Source organism: Myodes glareolus, chromosome 4, assembly GCF_982192425.1.
Source record: "Myodes glareolus chromosome 4, mMyoGla1.1, whole genome shotgun sequence".
Lineage (NCBI taxonomy): Eukaryota > Metazoa > Chordata > Mammalia > Rodentia > Cricetidae > Myodes > Myodes glareolus.
In genome coordinates, this window is record NC_142029.1 from 93,391,500 (window position 1) to 93,414,188 (window position 22,689).

General features: G+C 46.3%; 1 protein-coding gene across 2 annotated transcripts in view; it reads right to left on the reverse strand.

Moving 5' to 3' along the window:
- The window catches only part of Ets1 (ETS proto-oncogene 1, transcription factor), a 121,825-nt gene that overhangs the window by 88,792 nt on the left and 10,344 nt on the right, over positions 1 to 22,689 (reverse strand). For both annotated transcript variants that reach the window (XM_048458793.3, XM_048458792.3), the window contains exons 2-3: positions 18,551 to 18,636; positions 5,760 to 5,904 (exon numbers count right to left, since the gene is read on the reverse strand). In XM_048458793.3, coding sequence (XP_048314750.1) covers positions 5,760 to 5,904; positions 18,551 to 18,636 — 231 coding nt within the window. The remainder of the gene's footprint in view (positions 1 to 5,759; positions 5,905 to 18,550; positions 18,637 to 22,689) is intronic.

The following is a 22,689-nucleotide window of genomic DNA, read 5'->3' on the forward strand; positions in this document are numbered from 1 at the left end:
ACCAGTGAAGAATTTGCCTCACCCGAGGTCCCCCTAAATGACAGTCCAACACTCTGTCTGGGACAGATTAGTTCAACATAGGAATATGCAATGTTACAACATCCAGGATACTCGCGGGCCCACAGGCTCAGAATTGTCTGGAAGAACAAAGAACCTAAAAAAGGGCTCTAGAAAAAGAAAACTGTGTCCTGAAGAAAGACAGAACAGATACGCGCTGCAGCTGGAGCTGAAAGCGCTGGTTCGTAAGCTGCGCAGCCATCCCATGCAGTCAGTTGAAAGAGGAAACCTGCTAGGAGCGTAAACATTCCGGGGCAAGGTGAGTCTCCAGTGAAGTCCTGCTGGCTGGCGTTTCTACAACACTCTCAACACTTGAAAGCCAAACTGGAGGCTCTGCTTTTCCTGCTGAGACATCCCACCTGGCTGTCGATGGAGCTTTCCAAACACTGCCCAGGTTTGATCCCTCCCAGCCGCTGGGCCAGATGACAGAGCCCCAAGAGAGACCGTGAACCTGGCCTCTCAACATGTCTCCCACATGAACTTCTAAAGTTTATTTGGGGAAGACATTCCTCAACTCCCCCATCTGATTAGTAAATTTGCTTCAGAAATTTTAAATAGTGAAATATAAAGTCATTCCTCGATATTCCCAAGCCTGTGTCATATGTAAGTGTGCTATTTCATATAGGAGCCATTTACTCTCTCCCTCCTCCCCCGCAAAAAATGTACCCTACATATGCAATTTTAAAAAGAAGTTGCTTGCAGGCAAGGACTCTGTCTTCTCTTTCCCCATCTGTCTTCTGGAGACCCACCATGTGCCCCTGGCAGTCAAATGAGTTCAGCCAAACAGTGGGTCACTTTCTGACTCAACCTTTAAGCACTTTTTGATTTCCAAAACATACTTTACGGGACAATGAGTCAAAAGGCACTTGAAGGCAATGGTTTACAATAGCCGACATGCACATCGTGTTTACTGTATGTTGACATGCTTCAAGTTTCACAGATGTGAACTGCGTGGTTCTCATAGAGTGTGAGCTCTGGAGTTCCAGCAGCAGTAACCGGGGCAGCTCCTAGAAAAGTATTAGAAGCAGACATTTCTCAGCCCTAACCCTGGAGTAGAGTTTTAAAGCCTGTGATTTAGCAGATTCTGGAGATTCAAGTTTGTGAGTCTAAAGCAAGAGTTAAATTTTATGTATCTAAGATTCTCCTCCTCTTCCTCTACCTCCTCTTCCTCCTCCTCCTCTTCTCTCTTTACCCTGTGCCTCCTGCCCCTCTTCTGTTGCTTCTGCCACTGCCTGTGGAACATACTTTGAGAATCTCCCCGGCATATAAGGAAACTGGGAATCAAAATCAAGTTGCCCAAGGTCACACAATGAGGAAGACCTATCATAAACCTAAGCAATCTCCTCTAGGAGCCTGGGTTCCTACACAGAGAGAAACCCTCTAAAAAAAAAAAAAAAACCAAATAAATAGGTAAGTAGGTAGACAGACAGACAGACAGATAGATAGATAAAAGCCCGGTCCCTTACTCTTGGTCCATTTCTTTATTCTTTCTCAAGACAGATGAAAAGAGGCAGGATTCTGTGCATGAAGGTAGATGAAGTTTTTACTGAACTCAGCAAACAAAATATGCCAAACTACATTATAGTAGGGGAAAAACAATGCCTGGTAGTTCAAATCAAGGGCCATGGAGAGAAGAATGAAATCTGCTCTTTTCTAGCCTCTGTGGCTGTGCACCGCCTCCCAGCCTAAGCAGGTATTTGACATGAGTGTACATTGATCAAAATGCTACTCTTATAAGTTAAACTGATCCAAGACTAAAACCATCTCTGCATTTGAAAAATAATTTCTGAAGTGAAAAAAATATGATGCCAAACTGTAAGGAGGCTAGAGCACCATGTTTTCTGAGACATGCTTTGGTCACTCATGATGACCCTAACTGAAAAGCTAAAATCCGATATGGACAGCTGGCAGCTATGGATGAACTCTGGTCCTGTTGTCTGAATGTGGAGTGCAGTCTCTGATTACTGGTTCCCAATAGAAAACAAGCATTGCCTGACTCTGGTCGGGGCTTGGCTCTGCTTCCAGGCTTATCTGAGAATGGATTGTATCTACCCAGTCACTTCTCAACAGGGATGTGGGCAGGAACTAGCCCTAAGGGCTCATGACAGCAACATGTTAGTGAGTTCTTAAAAACAGGGAGCAGGGGCCTGACGTACACAATGATTCTTATGATGCTGGAGAGGGAGGTGCTGAAACGGAGGGACAGAACAGAGGAAGGGGAGAGAAAAGAGGCAGGGTCAGTGGGCTACACTCCAGGCAGACTATAAACAGTAACAGACAGTACAGCCCTCGCTTGTTAAGGAGCTCCATTGATTCACACGGTTCCCTGACAGAGGGATGCCGAGAAGCTGAAACAGAAAGGGCCCATTCATTCATGCAGAACACCAGCCCTCGGCCCCCATTGGCTCTCCATAATGGCTCCAGGCTGATAGCGAGGAGGGGGCTGTGGCAGAGGGAGGAGGAGGTAAAAATGAAAGAAAATGATGACTGCAAGATCATTGTGAAGCAATGCACAGCTGCACGGGCGATTGCATGCAAATGCGACTTCCCGTTTTAGCTGTCGTGAATGTCCTCAGAATCATTTTTCTCTCTCCCTTTCACACTCTCTTTCCTCCCCTTCTTCCCTTGTCATCTTCTGGGCTCCCCACTTCTCTGCCCCCCCCCCTCAGTCATCTTTCACCTTCTTCCCCCACTACCCTCCCCCTCTCTATTTCTGGCAGTTCCCTCTTTACCTGTTCCTAGCTTTCCTGGCTGCCGAGTCTCCCTTCCCCTGATTGGCGAGGCTTTCCCTACTCAAGTCTTAGTTCAGCTTTCTTCTCTCTTGCCTTCCTTTCTTCCACTCCTCTCCTCCTCCTCCTCGGCCTCTGCTGCTTCATGAACGAACAGAAAGAACACTCGGGTGAAGGACACTATGAGGGAGCCTGGGTGTGCACGACCGGCCCCTCCTGTCAGTATTCCAGTCACCGACAGGTGTGTAAACCTTGGAAAAGAAGTCCATTCATCCCTTCTGAGAGGACAGACGTGAGGCAGAGCAGGAGTGGGAAGTAGCGATGAGTCGGAGGAGGGGAAGGAAACTGAAGTTATAAATAGGATGAAAGAAGAAGAAAAAAAAAGCCTTGAGTATTTTTCTCCCTTTTTTTATTCAGCACATCTCCAAAAAAAAAAAAAAAAGTGCCACAGCTGGAGAAATCATTCACATGTCTTCATCTCCCATCTTTAGTACCCCACAATAGCCTTCCAAAGGACAACCCATCACCGAGGAGAACTAGGCCACAGACCAGAGAGAATTCCCCGCTGCTGCTCCTTCATTTGGACAGCTCACAAGGCAAAGGGCAGACAAGGAAGGTGCAAGGTTCTTGCCAGATCTTTCCATCAGAGGGAGCCTGAGGAAGTGGGAGGTACTGCCTATAGTTGCAAATAGATTGCCACCAACTGGTAGGGAGTCAGACCCCATGGATAGCCTATCACTCCAAGCTGCAATGGAAGGCACGTCAGGCCATCCTAAGAATAGTCATTATCCCTCCAGTCTTCCCATCCCACCCCAAAGTCAAGGCAACCCCAGCTTCTGTCTTGCAACCATCAGCTACGGCACAAACACTGTAGCACATCGCTAACAATTCTTTGCATTCTAAAGCTAAGGGTAGATTGATTTGTTAACCATATATTTCACAGAAATGGTCTCCCTGGCCCTGAAGTAGAAGGACAATAAGATACTATCCCCTCTGGCCAATTATGTGCTCCTCAATTCAGAAAGAGAAAAACTATGTCTGTTTTTTTGGGAAACAAAGACATTCTCACCTTGGGGTTATGGATGAGTATGCAGAGAACCTCAGCTACAAGTAAGAGTCCACTTATAGCAAGCACAAGTACCATCAGAGCAAAAGTTTAAGGCAAGTAGCAAATCACAGTTGCAATTAGTAGATAAAAACCCTAAATCTTGTGGCATTAATGGTACTCAAGAATTATACAAATTCAGGCACGGCTGTGTGGGCCTTGTGCTTATATAGGTGAAATCTAATTTGTTTGGATTTTTTGTTTTGTTTTTTGAAACAGAGTTTCTCTGTGTAACCCTGGCTGTCCAGGAACTCACTATCTAGACCAGGTTGACCTTGAACCTGAGGATTTGCCTGCTTCGGCCTCCTAAGTGCTCCTACCACCGCCCAACTTGTTTGGAATTTTAGGAGCTCCCTTTTCACGTCCGTACATCTGAAGTCTTGAATCTAACCTTTGCACAGGTGCAGAATCTTCCCAGCCTCGTGGCGGAACGGATGGGCAGCTGAGAGGTTCGCGTGCGTTTTTTTGCTTTTAACGCTTGAAGGGACTGAGATAGCAACAAGAAAATGATAGCATAGGCATGATTGCATCCGCAGCCCCGAGGAGTCACAGACTGCTGCAATTATCACCATTCACGGAGCCAGCAAATATTGATGCCATTTTATCCTAGAGATGAGCTAGGGGAACTAGAAAGAACCTCCCATACTGCCCTGCCCATCACAGCAGCCCCGCCCACCCCAGCAGCCCCGCCCACCCCAGCAGCCCCGCCCACCCCAGCAGCCCCGCCCACCCCAGCAAGCCCCTGCCTGGAACAAGCACTGTTTTCTGTGTCTCACTGTTCATTTCTGCTGCAGAATGAAGAAGGGGCAACAAAGCAGATGTTCATTTTATTTTCCCACTGTTTTACAAGTCACTTACCATAAGTCAGGAAGAGAGTAAACAACCACCACAACAAAGAATTCTACTAAGTTTCAGAAATTACCCCGGGTCTCACAGCTTTACTTGTCTAATTCCTGAGAAATACGTATTTCAATATGCAGGCACAATGACATTGCTTATGCTAGGAATTTATCCTGACCCCCCCCCCAAAAAAAATCTGACAGATTTGGAATAACATTCTGACAGGTTTAGAACAATTACATGGACTAATAATATATATGAAATAATATGTATACATATGCATATTGCATTTTATATATGTCATTAGAGCATGGTTTCAAAGATAATGAAATTTCAAACCGTCGAATTCAAGTTCTACATTCGTTATTTTCTTCAAATGCTAATAAGTAAACAAAGACTAATAGAGTTGAAAAGAAATGGAAGTAAGCCCTGCAAAGAGAACAAAAGAGGAGCGCAGGCAACAGCTCGGGTCGCTTTGGTTGGTGGGGGCAAGAAGGTCCTGGGGAGTCTCACTCCAGCTTAGGAGAGGGCCACCCTGTAGCCAGCAGATCAGGAAGGGGGACTGGGAAAAGTGCTGACACAGATGGTTGGTGAGCAGGAAAAGGCTGGAGAAAAAGGACTGCAGATGCCAGTGGAGAATGAGAGCAATGAAGAACAAGAGATGTGTCAGCCTGAAGGAAGGTTGATCCGCCACCTTCTGTCTTTCCAGTTCATCCTTTGGGATGGCAAAATGTGTTTGTCAACAACCACCCTAAATGGAGAAGCAAGAGGAAAGGCCACAGAAGGCACGAAACGATTCACAAAACAGACCGAAAGCAACCCCTCTTGGGCCCGTTGGTAGTTTCACCTTCTTGCTGGACAATGAAGTAGGGCAAAGTTATCGAGAAGACACGGGGCTTTCCATGAGAGAACAATAGCATCTGTACCCAGGGAAGCCATGGAGGTGTTATTTCAGAGAAGTAGCCCTCAGCAGATTTCCCTTGCCCTTCAACTCTCTCCACAGTCCCAGCTTTTGTTTATGTTCCTACCTGAGCCACAGTGTTCAAGGCCGGTCGGAACTTCCTGAGTGGCGGTCTCATCCCAGACTGGGTAAAGAGGTCTTTGCTGATGATAACTGGCTTGGTAACCGCAAGTCGTTCGAGGATCTTCAAACAAGTTAATAGGTCCCTGCCTCTGTGACCAGTGAAAATAAAAGGGCATGTATTAGGAGAAAATAGTTCTCGAGAGTTCAGTCCTACTATAAGCATGACTGCACACCATCCAGTTACAGGTATGCAGAAGCGATCTGTCAGTCAAAACCAGACAAGCATTCCCACATACTCTGCCCGCCAGACTCACAGGAAATGAGAGGAACTACTGATTTAGATTATGACTTCATTCATTTCCACCCATACCTTCACACACCTGAGCAACCAGCTTTTACAACGTTCAAAAGCCTTCACGGTAAACAGCAGGGCAGGATATTGATCTATCAGACTTACACATTCTGGGCTATTCCTTTCAAGATTATCTCCCTCTATAAAAACATCACAGAAGAATGTTCTTATAGGACGACTCCGTGTCACAGAATAGGCGATAAATAAATGCCACAGGAAAGAGAAAAGAATGGATCTCTACCATAAAAATCCATTTCATTTGTTGTTAATTGGTAGGGGTAGGTATTGATGATATCAGTTGCTGGTTAAGAACAGTCTATTTCCTGCGCTATTTGGAGATTTATGCAACCTCCTTGCTAGCTTTATTAAATGCACTCAATATATATTGTGAGAAAACCAAACACGTTATGCAGAAAACCACATTTCACAGTATTTAAAAGTCCCACCCTTGAAGTCAGATGAATTCTGGTAGATAAAAGTTCAAGCACAGGCTGTACTACTTACTCATGGGTGTGCAGACCTGACCCTTCATCTAAACCTTATAAAGTAGGAAAGTTGAGGGGCAGGAGAGATGACTCAGTGTTTAAGTGAGTTGTTCTTCTAGAGGACCTGCATTCAATTCCCAGCACCCTCATGACCCCTCACAACCACCTGCAATAACAGTTCCAGGGGATGCAATGTCTTCTTCTGGTCTCCTTGGGTACTAAGCTCACATGTGGTACACAGACATACATGTAAGCCAGCACCCACATACATAAAATAAAAATTAAATGTTAAAAATATAGGAGAAAATTACATATAAAGAAAAAACAAATATAAAATTTATTGAATAAAATTATGTACTTATGAAATTTATGCAATGAGTACTCTATGTAAAGTTTTGTCACCAGTACAAGGTAGGTGTTATTTTAACCTAAGAGACAGCTGGACCTGGTGGCACACGCCTACAGCACCAGGAGACGCCTATAGCACCAGCTGTACAGGAGACTGGAGCAGGAGAAGAGCAAGTTCAAGATCTGCCTGAGCTTTAGGAGGCTGAAGCAGAAACACAGCAAGTTTGATGGCTGCCTGGCTATGTAGAAAGTTCAAGGAAATTAAAGAGATGTGCCTCAAAATAAAATTTTTAAATTAAAATGAGATTTTTTTTGTTTTTTTTTTAAAAAAGATAGTCTGTTTTTATTCTGAAAAAGAAACTGTGAGATTCACAAGACACCAATGTCCAAGTCAAACTGGACCCTACACAGAGAACTATAGGTGACTGAGGACAATTGGGAGCAGGAGCAGTGGTCTTCCCCAAGGAAGAGCACACAAATTAGTTATCCAGTGCTTGAAAACACATATACAAGCAGCATTATATTTACTGAGCAGTTTATATTTAGAAATATATGTGTATATAGACATATACACATATATGAGAATGCACATACAAGTAACATGACACTGCTGAACAGGTTATATTTAGGGATATATATGCATAAACATATATTTATATATGTATGGAATAATTAGTGAAAACAGAGAGGCAATGAATCAGAAGGAGAGCAAGGAGGAATACATTGGGCGTGTAGGAGGGCTTAGAGGGAGAAAAGGAAGGGGGAAATCACAAAAAAATTAACGAAATTAACAAAAAAGAAAGAAACTGGGGGTGATAAAGAAGCTTCAAAGAATAAAGGCACTTGCTGCCAAGCCTAACAACTTGAGTTCAATCCCCAGGACCCAGGGAACATGCAGAATCTACTCCAGAATGCCCTCTTCTTACCTCCACCTGCATGCCTTGGCATGAGAATATGGGCACCCACCACACCACACACATACAATAAGCAAATGTTTCTAAAAAGAAACCGTGGTGCTTAGGGGATGGGTCAGTGCAAAGCTCGGGCTCTGCACACGTGGCAACAAGAGTTTGGAGCCTCAAAGCCCACATAAAAAGCTGGACAGGCCACTTGTGATCCCAGAACTCTGTGAGGAGAGACATGGGGTCCTCCTGGAAGCTGGCTAGTCAAACGAAGTGAATTGGTGAGCCGAATCAGAGAGAGAGACTGCCTCAGTGAATAAAGTGGAGAATAATAGGGAAAGATGCCCAAGCCCAATTGCTGCCTTCCACACACATGCATGCACCAACATGCAGGAGAACATACACACATGTCCACACCAACACCCAGGAGAACATACACACATGCATGCACCAACACCCAGGAGAACATACACACATGTCCACACCAACACCCAGAAGAACATACACACATGCACGCACCAACACACAGAACATACACACATGTGTGCACCAACACCCAGGAGAACATACACACATTCACGCACCAACACACAGAACATACACACATGCGTGCACCAACATGCAGGAGAACATACACACATGTGTGCACCAACACACAGAAGAACATACACACATGTCCACACCAACACCCAGGAGAACATACACACGTGCATGCACCAACGTTCAGAAGGACATACACACATGTGTGCACCAACATGCAGGAGAACATACACAGATGTACACACACCCCACCTACATACACAGGCAACCAAAACAGAAAAAAAGAAAAAAAAAACTGTTTTTCAGACACGTTCCCTCTGTGCTGGCCTACCATCAAGCCGAGGACTCTGTTTTTAAGAGCGAGGGGTAGGGGTCTGCCACTAACCGCAAGTACCTCCGCTGGCACATGCTTCTGAGAAGCCTGTCACAGTTCTGTATTCTAAACACCTGCCTGCTTATTAGACATTTCACGAATCTACTTGCTAGCCATTTCGTAGAGTAGAAGAATGACCTTATTACTCAACAGAACCACATCAACAGCTTCCATTCATTATGAAACTGTCCCAGTCAAGGAGAAAGAAGCAGGGTATTAGTGGGTCCGAAATCTGGGTGGTGCAGCCCTATCTCATCATTTAAAGGGAACCACCTCAACTAAGTTGCCGCACGGAAAGGCTCTTCACCTGCACCTTCCTTTCTTGGTTGCAAATGGAGAGGCACCAGTGAGATGTTTGAGTAACACACCCATCTCTCTCACAGTTTGGAGAGAAGCATCTGGCAGTTTCTCACTTGCTCATGCCCAAGTGGTTGCTGAAAGGAACTGACATGCACCACACACCTGCCAGTGTCAGCAGGCACGCTACACATCCTATGAGGGTGGCCACTTTGGATCCCCACCACCATCCTGTAAAGCTAGCACCCTTATCTCCATCTTACAGAAGAGCAAGCTGACACTTGGAGGAGGAAAACAGATTGGCATAGGCTGCTCTTGCTTATAAAATGATGGAGACAAAAATCTAACCCTGATCTGGTTGGTTTCCAGCTGCCTCTTCTTCTCCATATACAACACGAAGCTATGTGGCTCAAAACTGATTGTTGGAAGCCAGCCACAGTGACACTTACTTGTACTCCCAATACTTGGGAGGCTGAGGCAGGAGAATGACTAGTTTTAGCCCAACCTATGCTACAGAGCAACTCTACCTCAGTAAAGCTAATTCCATAATGTGTATTCCATAGTAAGTGCTTGATGGATTATGGCAAGCTGATGTCACAGAACTAATATGCCTGGTACACTTAGGCTATGCCAAGTATTATGTGGGATGCTAAAAGTATAACAAGACTGTGAGATGAACCACACCCTGAGGAGCTGCTGCCTAATGGTTTCCTCCTAGATTGAAACATTTCATTCTTCAGGAAACCTCCTAAGGCAGGAAGGTTAAAGTACTCAAATTAGTTTCAGGGGGTCCCTGAAACTGACCAGATTCCCGAGGCCCCTCCCTGCCACAGTAAGCAATTAAGGCTGAGAGAACGTCTCTGAGAAGCAAAGTTGAGCTGCAAAGAAGACTCTGAGACCAGACCAGCTTCCTGGAAGAAGCAAAAATCAGCCAAACTCCCTGGAAGAGCAACTGAGTCACTTGGAAGGCACGCTCAAACCTCCTTAGCTGCCTGCAGGATTTGGAGCATGCTCGAGGTGCTCAGATTCTGGGAGCTGTCACGCCTGCTGGGGTGGGCCTTGGTGATGCAGCTGCCTTTGAGTCATTTCTGCTTCTATAAGGAACCCCTCACCCATACTCCTGTAAGTAATGTCAATCACAATCATTGGTTCACCAAGATGGACTTTGGTGGTGTCCGTACTCTTCTCCATCATGAGATGCCTATCAAGGGTGAGTAGACGTGGACTTTGTCCCCCCAGGACAAGCATTGTCACTCAGCAGATGCACACAGAAAAGCAAACAGGAAGTTCTAGTGAGAGGGTGTGGCAACACTAAGGACCCGTTTGTAGGGGAAAGGGAAAGCAGCAGAGAAGAATTTCTAGAGAAAGCGGACTACGATGAGAACCGTGGGCTGGCGGCATTGAACGTTGCTGAACGATCAAGCAGTCAAAGAGTGAAGAAGATGGCAGGCCTACAGTTCAAGACAGACCACAACTTCAGAAGGAGGAATGAAAAGAGTCTTGGGCGGGTCAGAGAAAGCTGGAGACTGTTAGTTGGTGGGAACAAACCTTGGAGAAAAACATGATCTTGGGCGTCCTGCAATGGGGTAAGCATGGATGATTAGAGCCGAGCTAGAAGTAAGCCATGCACGCCAGATGGAGGTTGTGTATGTGACTTATTAACTCAACATACTCTAGACAGATTCACTTGATGGTGCTACGTAGGATGGACAGGGCAGAAGCATAAGGAGAAAGGTGGCATGGTCAGTAAGGACCCTGTCAAGCTACACAGGGAGCTGAGGCAAGAACACAAATCTGTGATGTTGACCCATACAGCATTCCATTTGCAAATTCTTTAACCTAAATGCTTACTTCCATAATGCATTTTTACCTCGATTATGGTTTTGAAAATTGTCTTTAAAATAGTCTTCCGATGAATTTCTGACTTCGAGTACCCACCCCACACGAAGCCTCATTAATCTTGCCTAATGCAGTTATGAAGAAAGACTTACATGCGTGTCACCACAGAGGTGAAGGTGGAAACAGCCATGTGGTATGCTAAAAGAAGAATCAGCATGATTTTTTTTTTGAATGAGGCAATGAAAGACAAAAGAAAAAGAAATCTAAGATGCACCGAGGTCTTGCTCTTGTCCAGTGAAAATGCTGAGCTGTGTGGCATATGTAAGGAGGGTGGAAGACAGTGTAACTTTGGGTCCTGTTCAGGTAGAAGAACGGCAGAGCAACTTGGTAGAGAAGTTTCTTCAGACAGGAAAGAATGAAGCTAGAGATGATTGCATAAAGAGCCTGGTTTGAGCACAGATTCAAGGAAATTGGCAGGTGAAGCAAAAAGGAAAATGATAAAAGACAGTGCCTGTGGCTCTTGTGTTTCTTGTCACTGTACAAAAATGCCTGGCAGACACAACTCAAGGGAAGAAATGTTTATTCGACCTCAAAAGTCCACGAAAACTCAGTCCACCATGCCAGGGAAGACCAAGTCAAGCAGCTTAGTCTGTGTCACGGTCGTGTGCTCTGGTAACTTGTTCCACGGCAGCTGACCAAGAAGAACCTAGGCTGGAATAGGGATGTTTCAGGGCCACGCTTCTGTGACTTCTTGTGTCATTCAGGCCGCACCTCCTGAAGGTGCAATGGCTTTCAAAATCATAACACAAGCTGGGGAGCCAAGCCTCTAAAATATGAATCTGTGGGGGATAGTTCAGATCCACAGGTTTGTAGTGACAGGAGAAATAAGGGTATAAAAACCAAGTCAATGGTATAGAAGAAAGAACAGTAAGTGTCTGTAGATGCGGTGGCCGGCAGCAGAGCTTCAAGCACTGGTGGTGGTTTCTAAGCATCCACTAAGAAAGAGTGGGAACCATGTAGCCGACGAATAACAGACCCTTGAAGTCTCCACCCTGCTCTCTCTCTCTTTACTTTGTGAAGAACAATTCAGCAATCGTCACTGCATGAAAAGCATTATGGGAGAGCATTCAGGAACCTACAACCCAAACATCTCTCCTACCTAATTCTGAGAGCCAGGAGACCAAAGACACAGCTTTGCCACTGTTCTTCTCAATGGATGGGCTAAATGTCCTAGCTGTTTTCTCAGAGGACCGCGTCCCCTCTTCTAATGGTGAAAGGCTATCTTGTCTGTGCCCTCCCTCTGCTGCACTGACCATGCATCAGGGTCAGGTCCGGCAACTTTTGCAGCTACTGTTCCTTCTGGACTGCAGGCAGCTGTGTCTCCAGAGCCACCATTTCCCCTCCTCTTCTAGTCTTGCTACATCTCAAAGCCATTCTAGTTGTTCGTAGTCTCGTAAGTCCCCCCCAGATTGGAAGAGGGACTAAGGGCATGTTTTTATACTATCAAATCACAAACATATGGAGTCAATGTATCTGTGGTAGTGTGTGAGCTCTTTTTCTAGCATCTCTCCAGCTTCAACCAAGCAGCCTTCAGCTTGCAGGTGTTTATCTTTTAACACCCTCCTCCCTCTCCTTTCCTTGAGCCTGTATAGAAACACTACCTGTCCTTCGGTTGACAACTGAGGCCCAGGGTTTATCCTCAAGCCATAAACATAGAACACACACACACACACACACACACACACACACACACACACTTCAAGATGTTTTTCAATCCAGAATTACAGTGGAGTCAGCACTGGGCAGGATGGACTATGTGATTTGTCATCGAGGATAACTGTATCATGTTCTGGGAATGTCCCAGACACTCATACCCTCTACCAGGAATGCAGAGGCCTATAATGCTGAAAGCTGTGTGTAAGTCCTGCTCCACTGCCACAGAGCTCTGTAACCTCTGGCCTGTCACTTGACCTCCCTAAGCTTTTGCTTCCGGAGGAGGACAGCTTGCCGATCTGCAAGTTCCTTGCCAACTCAAACTCTCCATTTTGCTGACCTGAACACATTCCTGCTCCTGACCTTGTAACTGGCGATCTTCATCAGATCAACAGTTCCGTGGGACAGAGGAGAAAGCCTATTGGGCCAAAAGTTGCCAGAATCAGAATGGGAGTTCACTACAGTGTCCCTGTCACGTTCACACCGTGTCCTCATGCTTCCCAAAGTCAAGTTCAGGGCTTTCCTCCCATAAGACCCACTATTCAGAAGAGAGGAGAAAATGAAGCCTAGGCAGTTCCTGAGGTTGAGCAGCCACCAGGCTCTCGTGTGGTGTAGATTATAAAACACTGCCATGCACCAGCACAAAATTCTACTACATTCTGAAGTCTCTCAGCCTTGGGAGATGCAGGGTGAGGCAGCATTGCCTTACCCTGACAGACAAGCATGTCAGCTGGAACTCTTCTGGTAATGCTAAGGAGGAATTCTGATCAGGCTGTGCTTGGCCTCAGAAGGGCACAGGGACAAGAGCTGATTCTTGGGCACACTTGTCCTGTTGAGAGGTGGGAAGGGAGGCATAGCCCAAGTCCTCTGAGTTCTCCTGAGTGTGACTGTGAAGGACAAGGGACAAAAGGGTTGGTATAGCCACCAGGAGAGGCAGGAACATACAAAATAGCAAAGTCCCACGGGGCAATTTTAATTTTAGACTCAAGGCCAGGAAATTCTTTTTAAAACAATGAGGGTGATAGGCTCGGCCCCTGGTGAAAGGGCAGGCTTGACCCTCTGCAGGTTTCTGAGAAAGAAAAAGAAGCAGGAGGGAGGGCCCAGGAAGATAGTGTCTAGTGTGTTCTTCACGTGGACCAGCTTTAGGCTTCCCTGCAGGCCCCTGGGAATCTTCATGCCAGCCAACAACACATGGGCCTCTCCACTCACATCAGACACTCACTGAGACCCAGCCAAGGGGCATAGATGGCCGGGACATGAAAAGGCCCTGAGAGGCTGAAGATACTGCTGTCTTGTTAGGGAGTTTGAAGCAAGATGAAAGTCATTTGCTTCGTTTTGAACTACTGGACTCTCTAAGTCTCCACTCACTCAGCCAGAAGCCCTAAAAATCCCGACAAGATGACAGTTTCAGGTACCCCATGATGTCAATCACGTGGTAATGCTGACTTGGAGCCTTGGGGTAGAATCCAGCTTTGTAGTTTTCTCAGCGGTCTGTGTAATGGAGTTCTGACCCCTTTCTAGATCAGGGGAGGTCAGCTTTTCATCAGCAAGGTATGTGGGTACATGAATGAAAGGGTTCTAAGTTTTCATATGCCACCAAGTGTCTTTTTGAAAAATGAATAGAGCACACGTCTTAAATAACAGCACTCAGGAGGCGAAGGCCAGTTTGAGGCCAGTCTGGTCTACTAAGTGAGTTCCAGGCTCTGCCTCAAAAAGTAAATGCAATAGCAAGGACTTCCTATGACTGAATGTGTTCCCCCAAACCAATGTGATAACATGAAAAGGAAGTGACAGTCGTGGGGGGCACCTCACTGAGGGTGAAAAACCCCTTGCAAAAGGGCTCCAGAAAGTAGTTCAGTCCCTCCCAGCCCTCGGCCATGTGTGAACAGAGCATTTGTCCCCATTAGAAGACAGCAATGAGACGCCATCTTGAAAGGAGAACCTAAGACATTACAAGACTCAGAACCTATCAATGCCTTGATCTTGAATTGTCTTATCTTCCAGAACTGGAGCAGTAACTCTATCTTTATAAATTTCCTGGTCTCATAAATTTAGTGATAGAGACAAAAAAAAAACAGATTTAAAAAGGGATATGGGTCACATCTATGCTTTGTGGCATTAAAAAGTTAGGCAATTCAGTTAACCGTGCAGGGCCTTTATTTTCTGATGTTGTACCATCCATCCAGTGTGTGTGTCCTGACTCTAAAATATCTAGTTTATACTGACTGACCTTAATAGTTAAAAAAAAAAAGAAGCCCCGTTCTCTAAGATGCTAGAAAGGTGTGTGCGGGGAGGGGGGGTAAATACATAGATAAACACATACATATATATGTACTCTATTATACTTCCATAACTTCATCAGTCATAGAGCCATCATCACCCCCAAACAACAAGAAAAAGGGAGAACACATTTTATGGTTTCTATTGTGATTCTGACTTTCTTTTGAGTGTTCGCACTTTCCTAAACAAATCACTAACTAGGAAGCTGTGAGATTCCCGCAGAGCTGGGGTGGTACCTAGAATGGCTTCACGATGGCAAGCATGGTGTCTGCACAAACAGCCCAGAGACTGATTATTTCATGAACACACTCAAAACTGGACTCCCGAAGCAAGAATGGTAGGCAGGCTATCCACAACCAGAGCTGCCGCTAAGAACAGAATTGCTGCCCAAGGAGGCCCAATTAAACCCAGCTACTCTAGATAAGAGAAGCAGGTCTGGTTACCCAATGGGGTTGAAAACCACCAACCTATGACAAGAGAATTTTGATCTGGTGGCAAGAGGGCTCTTTCTTATTCAGGGGAGCATGAAGCAAGATTTCCCAACAAGAATGTCGCCACCTGTACCCCAGTAGTTCCATCTTGTTCTGACAACACCCCTGTAGAGACACCTCTGTAAAAATCGTCTCTATTCCTCCCCCCCACCAAGAATCTTCTTAACACAACTTAAGAACCCAGAGCAGAAGGAAGAGACGTGGGGAATTGTTAGAAAAATGGAATTAATTGAGCTCCATCTTCCTGGAGGCATTGGATAGGACAGTCCCCAGAGAAGCAGCACTGTGACCTTCATGGTAGGTTATAGTCGCCCGTTTTGTAGGCAAGACTGGTGTGGCTTAGAGATTAATAGCTTGCTCACCATCACTGCTTAAGGACTAACCGACGAGGCTGTTCTGCCTCCAGTGCTTAAGTAATTTCCGCAGCAATTATTGGTGAGGCTGCTCTCATTTGAACTATTCTCTAAAACCAAGCAAGAATTTAAGCACTGTGCGGGTAAGCACTAGCGTGGACCCACTGATGTTGACTGGATGGCAAAGGCCCAGCTCTCCTCTCACTGTAGGAGCAGATTCCTGCTTAGAATCTGCTGAGTTCCAGCGGCTTCCCACCCTCACTCTCTCACAGTCACCCACCCCCTTCAGGCATGCTCTCACACCTAAGGTAACTCCATTGTCTTTGCATGACAGCCAAAGGGTCTTCAGTAGAGACTATCTCATATTCTGAGACTTATCCGATCCTAGAACAGAACCTAATGAATGTCTTTGGTTGTTGTTGCTTATGTGTTTGTTTACAAATTACACAGTCTCGAGAATTGTGTTTTAGCAGGAAAAAAAGGAATATAATCCAGGGGCATTCCACAGCTGCCTGCCCTGGGATCACAAGTTGCACCTAATACTTGCTATAAATAAGGCAAGAGGAAAGAGAAAATTGGGTTCCCCTTCTGCTAGCCAGAGTATCTGAACACAGAAGCAAAGAGGTGTGTGTGTGTGTGTGTGTGTGTGTGTGTGTGTGTGTGTGAGGGAGAGAGAGAGAGAGAGAGGTGTGTGTAGTCTGTTAATCAATCAATCACAATGGGAGGTAAATAGAATATACAAATGAGGCCAGACTGGGTGCAGAGACATGTAATTCCAGTGATACAATGGGGTGAGACTAGACAATCACAAGTTCAAGGTCCACCTAGGCTACAGAGAATTTAAGAGTCACGTGGGAAGATTAAGGAGACCCTGTCTGAGATTTTTTTTTTACTTCAAAAGAGGACTGACCAGAGGTGGCTCCGTCGGGAGCAGGAGACTTCCCTAGCGTGCTTGAAGCTCAGGTTCAGTGTCAGCACTAGGTGCTGCTTTGCTCTACATAACACAGCAGCTGTCAGACAAAGGCAGGACGGTTCACAAAACTTAGATATATTTTAAAGTAAGTGTGATGCGTGTGAAGGCACGTGTGCAGGTACGTGTGGAGGTCCATATGGAGGTGTGTATGGAGGCATGTGTGGAGGAGGCATGTGCGGAGGCAAGAGAACAGTGTTGTGGAGTCAGTTTTTCTACCATCTTTATGTGGGTTCTGGAAACCTAACACTACTCACTGAGCCATCTCACCAGCCTAGAGTTCATTGATATGATACATTCCCAAGTTTTACTTTTACGGTTCTGTGAGTCAATTTCTGAGTTTGTTTTTATCTGGGAAATAAAGGCACCATATTTATATTTTTAAAATAAAATATGGCTGAATTACGGTGAAAGAATAGGGACTTTTCAACATGGTCACCCCACCCTCAAACAGACAAGAGATGTCTCCTAAACATAGAGTCTTATCAAAAGAAATTCTAAATGTAAGTTTCACTTAACCTCTTGGGCACCAGGACATTCCATGTGGTACAGTACACTAGGGTGCCCACTCTTGGCCCTGGGCATCTTATTATGTGTCTCAAAACCTGCAGCTCCAAGAAGAGGTGAGCGGGCAGTCATTACCCCTACTTTCTGTGCTCAGGGTGCTTCCTAGTAGCCTGGCCACATGACCCCCAAATAAGGTCAGTAATTCCTGACAGCCTCCTCCACACATCCTCCTTTTCAGGAAGATGGTCACAATCGAGGTCATGTTTAGTTAGAACTCTAACTGTTTAGCTCCCTCGTGGTTTCCTTTCTCCAGGTAGGCCAGCAGGGTGGCATGTGGAGAAGAATGACGCATGAGGGGTAACAAACCAGCGCTGGAGGAACTTCCATGGCCCACGAGGGCCAGCCAGAATAGCATAACAGGAAAGAGCACTTCCTCCGTCAGATGAAAGGGTCCCGCACACCACCCATGTAAGTACCTGGAAGCTGAACCCCTCCCACACAAAAGCCAGACAGCTTCCAAAAGTGTTGTTTCTTTACCTCCTGGCTGTGACATCACATCCTTCTTTACAGTTTCCCCGGAGGAGCTGACCTAACAAGCCAGAAGACTCATGCTTTTGACAGACTGGCCCTGAGGCAGAGAACATCAAGGGGCCGTTACTTGAGAGCTACTGAGCTTTGACAACCATGACTGAGATTGCTTCAAGTATGCGTCTAGGACAGCAAGGGACCCAGAGAATGCTAGTGGGACTTCTAGTTCAAAATTTGAGACTCGGCTACCTGGTCATCTTTCAGAACTAGAAAATATTGCTTATTTGTCTATAAGACAAGCTGTTAAGTGGAGCTGCCTGGAATAGGGACACTGTCTCGGTTAGTTTTCAACGCAATGGTTTACAGGCAAACCAGAGCAGCTTCGAGCCGTCTGGGCACATAGGATGATCCGCCCTCAAATGTGAGGACCGGCCTCTTCGACTGAAGGACAACTGACTTTAAGAGCCTCGTATCTTTGCCATGGAGCTGTTGGAGTGCCGTAGGGAACTTAGCCACATCCCTGGCCTCTCCTAGCAAGTGACAGGAGCATGTCCCCAAACTGAGCAGCCCAACATGTGTCTAGGCATCATGCAATATCTCCTTAGGAGGAGTCACATCCATTGAAGCTACCTCCGCCAGATCCTGGAGTTCTGAATTTCTACTTTATATTCGTATAAAACGTAGAGAACCTCACATTGGAACTCCTCCAAGAGGTCCAGAGTTGAATCCCCGGCTTCTGCGAGTCTCCAGGAATAAGAAGAAATGTGTAGAGACTGGGCAGGTCAGGGAAGGAGGAGAGGAAGAGACCATCACTCACCAGCACCGCAGGACGTGGGGTGGAGAATGTGGTGGGGCTGCCCACGGCGGCGGAATCCACATAGTAGCTCATTCTGTGCTTCACACCTGTGCAGAAGAAAAGATTGACTGAGCCTCTGGCTATACATGGGCGGAGGGACATTAACACACACACACACACACCCAAGGCATCCAAATCTTAGACCCCTGGCATCTCCCCAGGAGCCAACTTCTTAGCTTCTTTTGAGACTGAAAAGTAAACAGGATTCAGAAAGGTAGGAAACCTAACCCAGAGAAGGACAAGGTGGGACAGACCCTAGCCGCGACCAGCCAGCGTGGGTCACAGATCACATCTGTGTGCTGCAGAACATGACAGGGTCTAAAAAGAAGATTCCTTTGACAGGATTTCTGGGCAAGGACCAAGTCTTGAGTGTCTTTTAAAATAAAATCTCCATGCATGTTTCACATGCCCCCAACTCCACCCAGACCTGGCACGCAGCAGGAATTCCATATGGAGTAAATAAATTATTGATAGAAACATTTACAGAGGCTGCATTAGAGAAAGGAAAGGAAAAAGCTTCCACAAGGCGCCTCCAGCCCCAGGCACAGGAGACAGGCAGAAGCTCGTAAAACAGGCTGGACAAATTTATTTGATATCAAGAGAAGGGCTAGAAAAATCATTCTCGCTGAGAGCTATTATCTGTATTGGAGGCCTGAATGAGAAGAATGTTCTGGAATGTTCTAACTTAGAGGGATTTTTCCAACGAGCTGCCGGTCACCAAGAAAATCATTGGTATATCAAACATTTCTGTTGAGTTGAGTGCTCTCCAGAGTGCAAAAGTTCACACACTTTCATAAATTCAATACTACACATGAAAACATGCCTCTCTTGAATGATTGAGAAGATTACATTCCGGGGCCTATCGTTCAGAGGCCAAATTCCTATTGTTGGGAAGTGACATTTCATCCTAGCTGCTCTCCAGCTCCTGTCTGCCGTTGCCCCTTCATTCCTGTGTATGCCCAAATCAATCAACCTATTTCAAGAAAACACAGAAAGTTCAGAGATGGGTTGTGTGTTCAATCGCAATTCCAATTCACTATCTTAATAGTCAACGGCATACCCACATTCACAGAAATTGTAGTCCGGGCTCGGCAATAAGCAATCCTGCTCACCAAGGGCTTGACCGCTACAGCCACAGGGTCAGTTAGGTGAGAAATTTGAGCTTATAAGGCAGAACTTATCATAGAGCTGTAGGGTTTTGCTTTGAAGTAAAGTACCTTATTAAGATGTCTTTCCTCCTCTCTCTTCTCCATCCCTCACCCCGCCCCAGCAACGCCTGGGGCAAGTCCTGGGGTCATAAAAGCCTGAGAGCTCTCCCTGACCCCCAGCAGCTGCAGCCCTCCAGAAAGCCTGAGAGCCTCTCCGTCCCACACCAGCACAATAGAGTTAACCCTGTTAGCGCAGGTGTGAGTGAGCCAGCCCTGAGGCTGTGAGCATGGGAGGCTCTCCCCACTTCACATCAGTCTTGTGGTGGCATGGGTGGGGGAATGAATCCCTCCAGCCTGCCCATCAATGCCTGAGGAGGTGCGAGAGCTGCGCCTGTGGTCATAAGAGTGGGGGAACTATCCCTGACCGCCACCAGCTGCAACACTTAGAAGAGCAGGCCCTGCACCTCACCAGGGCAGCAGAAGAGAGCCAGCCCTGTCCGAGTGGGTGTGGGTGAGTCAGCCCTGAAGGCTGTGAGCATGGGAGAGCTGACCCTATTTCTCATCTGGCTGACCAACCCTGCAGCTGCCCAGGCCCAGACCCAGTATCATGGCTTGGCTGACCCCATCCTCCTCCTCATCTATGATCTGCTGAAGCACCTGACCTGTGCCCAGTGCTGCAGGATCTCCACAACACAGGGCAACAACAGGATATTCAGGAAGGGGGGTCTAGCGAGGGCCCAGGGTTGGACGGGTAGTAGGAACCAGAGGCCTCTAACCAGACCAATGACTCTGCAATGAACACCTGGGAGTAAAGATACAAGGACAAAGGGGTTCACGACGTGACTCACTGTGTCACACTACAGTTTCCATGACAAGATTTTTAAGTCTTTTCCCTTTTTATTTATTTTTTCTTTTAATTTTTTTTTTTTAATTTGGGGAGTGTGCAGAGGCAGAGAGCAAATGTGAAGGGCAGGGAAATGAATGGGATCAAGGTGCATGATGTCAAAGATACAGAAAAATAAGCTAATTAATGAATTTAAAAAGACGTCTTACCTCCTCAAAGTACAGGATAACCCAAATAACATTAGCCAAAAACTAACAAATAAACAAAAATCAGTTAAGTAAGAGTTCTAGGTCGCTAGGTTAGGCACACTACTTAAGGTTTCATCCTTGTTTCTGCGGCAGCTGATGGGCCCAGGAAGAGCTCCTTAGAAGAGACGCTGAAGGACTGAAAAAGATCCAGGATGCCCGGTCCAAGAACGTTGCTTTTACCTGTCTGTCTCCTCTGGCCCATTCAGTGCTTTTGCTACAATTAGTGGGCAGCTCCATGTCTCAGACTGAGAATTAGATACAGACAACATGGGTCCCCCATGGGTCTGTCCCAGCCAGGTGCGGGATGATAGTGTCCAGATACTCAGCGGCCCCTCCCTCGCTGAAGCATTCCCTCTTACTAGTTTTTGTTTTTATTTTCATCTGAAAATTAACTTCAAAGCTCTTAACAAAGCACCTTCAAAATGCACAGACCTATACAAGGATGAGACCCAAAAGCTACATTGACCACGCCACACTGCAAATGGTTTATCATGATGAAAGTCCCTGAAGAAAAGCCGGCCAGCCCTCCAGGGTCCTGCAGGATGATTTGTACCTTTGTACTGGGAACATTCGGGAGTGAGGGAATGCTACTTCACGGGGAGTCATCCGACCTTCTGGTGTCCCTGCAGGCCTGGCCTCCCTCTCACAACTCCACAGCAGGCTCTATTAGGAATCTATTTATTCCTTCAATGGTTCCTCTACGCCTCCTATGAAGCAATGCGCAGGGCCCTTGGGACATTCTAGTAAATACAGATTCCTGACCTCCTGGCCCCTGGCTTCTAACAGGGAGCAGAGGGCTGAGAAAGACAGAGTCTGGAGCCTGTGGCTTCAGAAGTGGAGAAGACAAATTCACATGCAACTCTATCACACTGTGATCAGTAGTTTGCCAAAAAAAAATATGGAAATATAAGCAGTGGTTGGTTCTGCGGAGCACTTGGAATAGGGAGTCATGGACGACCGCAGAGGGAGATGCGACAGCATGGTCCTGTGAATCACTTAGACTCCCTCAGCAGCAATGGACCTACACCCTTCTGAATGTCCAGTTCACTTCCATATTCACAAGAGAAAGAACTTTGCGAATTGGCAGCACTGTGCCAGAGCCCAGCTCCAAGACAACAAGAGTTTCTGTCTGCCAGCCAGACAGCGCTCCCCTTCATAGCAACACACTTGGAACAAGGACCAGTGGAAACATGTTTTCGCTTCCAGTGGACGGAGGGAGGGAGGGAACCTCTGGCCGAACATCTGGTGCGTTCTGTGCTGGACCATCCTCTCCACAGCATGAATGACACTTCCCTTGGGGAAAAGCCCTTTGCCCAGGGAGGAAACTAAAAAGAAGGAGTTGCCAGGGATCTCAAGGGCTCTCATCGCAGGAAATAACTCTGAGACAGAAAGCGATTGCTGCTTTATTATTTTTTTGGAGAAAGAAAAAAAGAACCTGCCCCTTTTCCAACTTGTAGATCGTGACACAGAACAGCTGCTGGAGACCTAACCCTTTCTGAAGATGCAAAAGGGGTGTGTGTGTGTGTGTGTGTGTGTGTGTGTGTGTGTGTATCTGTGGGTGTGTGAGTTCTTTCCCCCCTTGGCTTTTTGGCCAACAGGAACTCCCTCCCACATGACAACTTCTTGAACATCAACCCTACTTGAACATTTTGTCTTGGTTTTGCACATGTGTATTACCTAAATAGAAAACAACTGTGTGATTTTGAGCCTTACTGAGCAGCTGAGAGGCAGCCCTGAGCCCTGTCTCAGGCAGGGATGATGGGAATGTATGGGAACAGTGGGCCATGCAGAGCTAAATTCATTTTTCCTCAATGGAACTAGCTAGCAAGTGAGACTACAAAGCCATCCTCCCAACCTTCC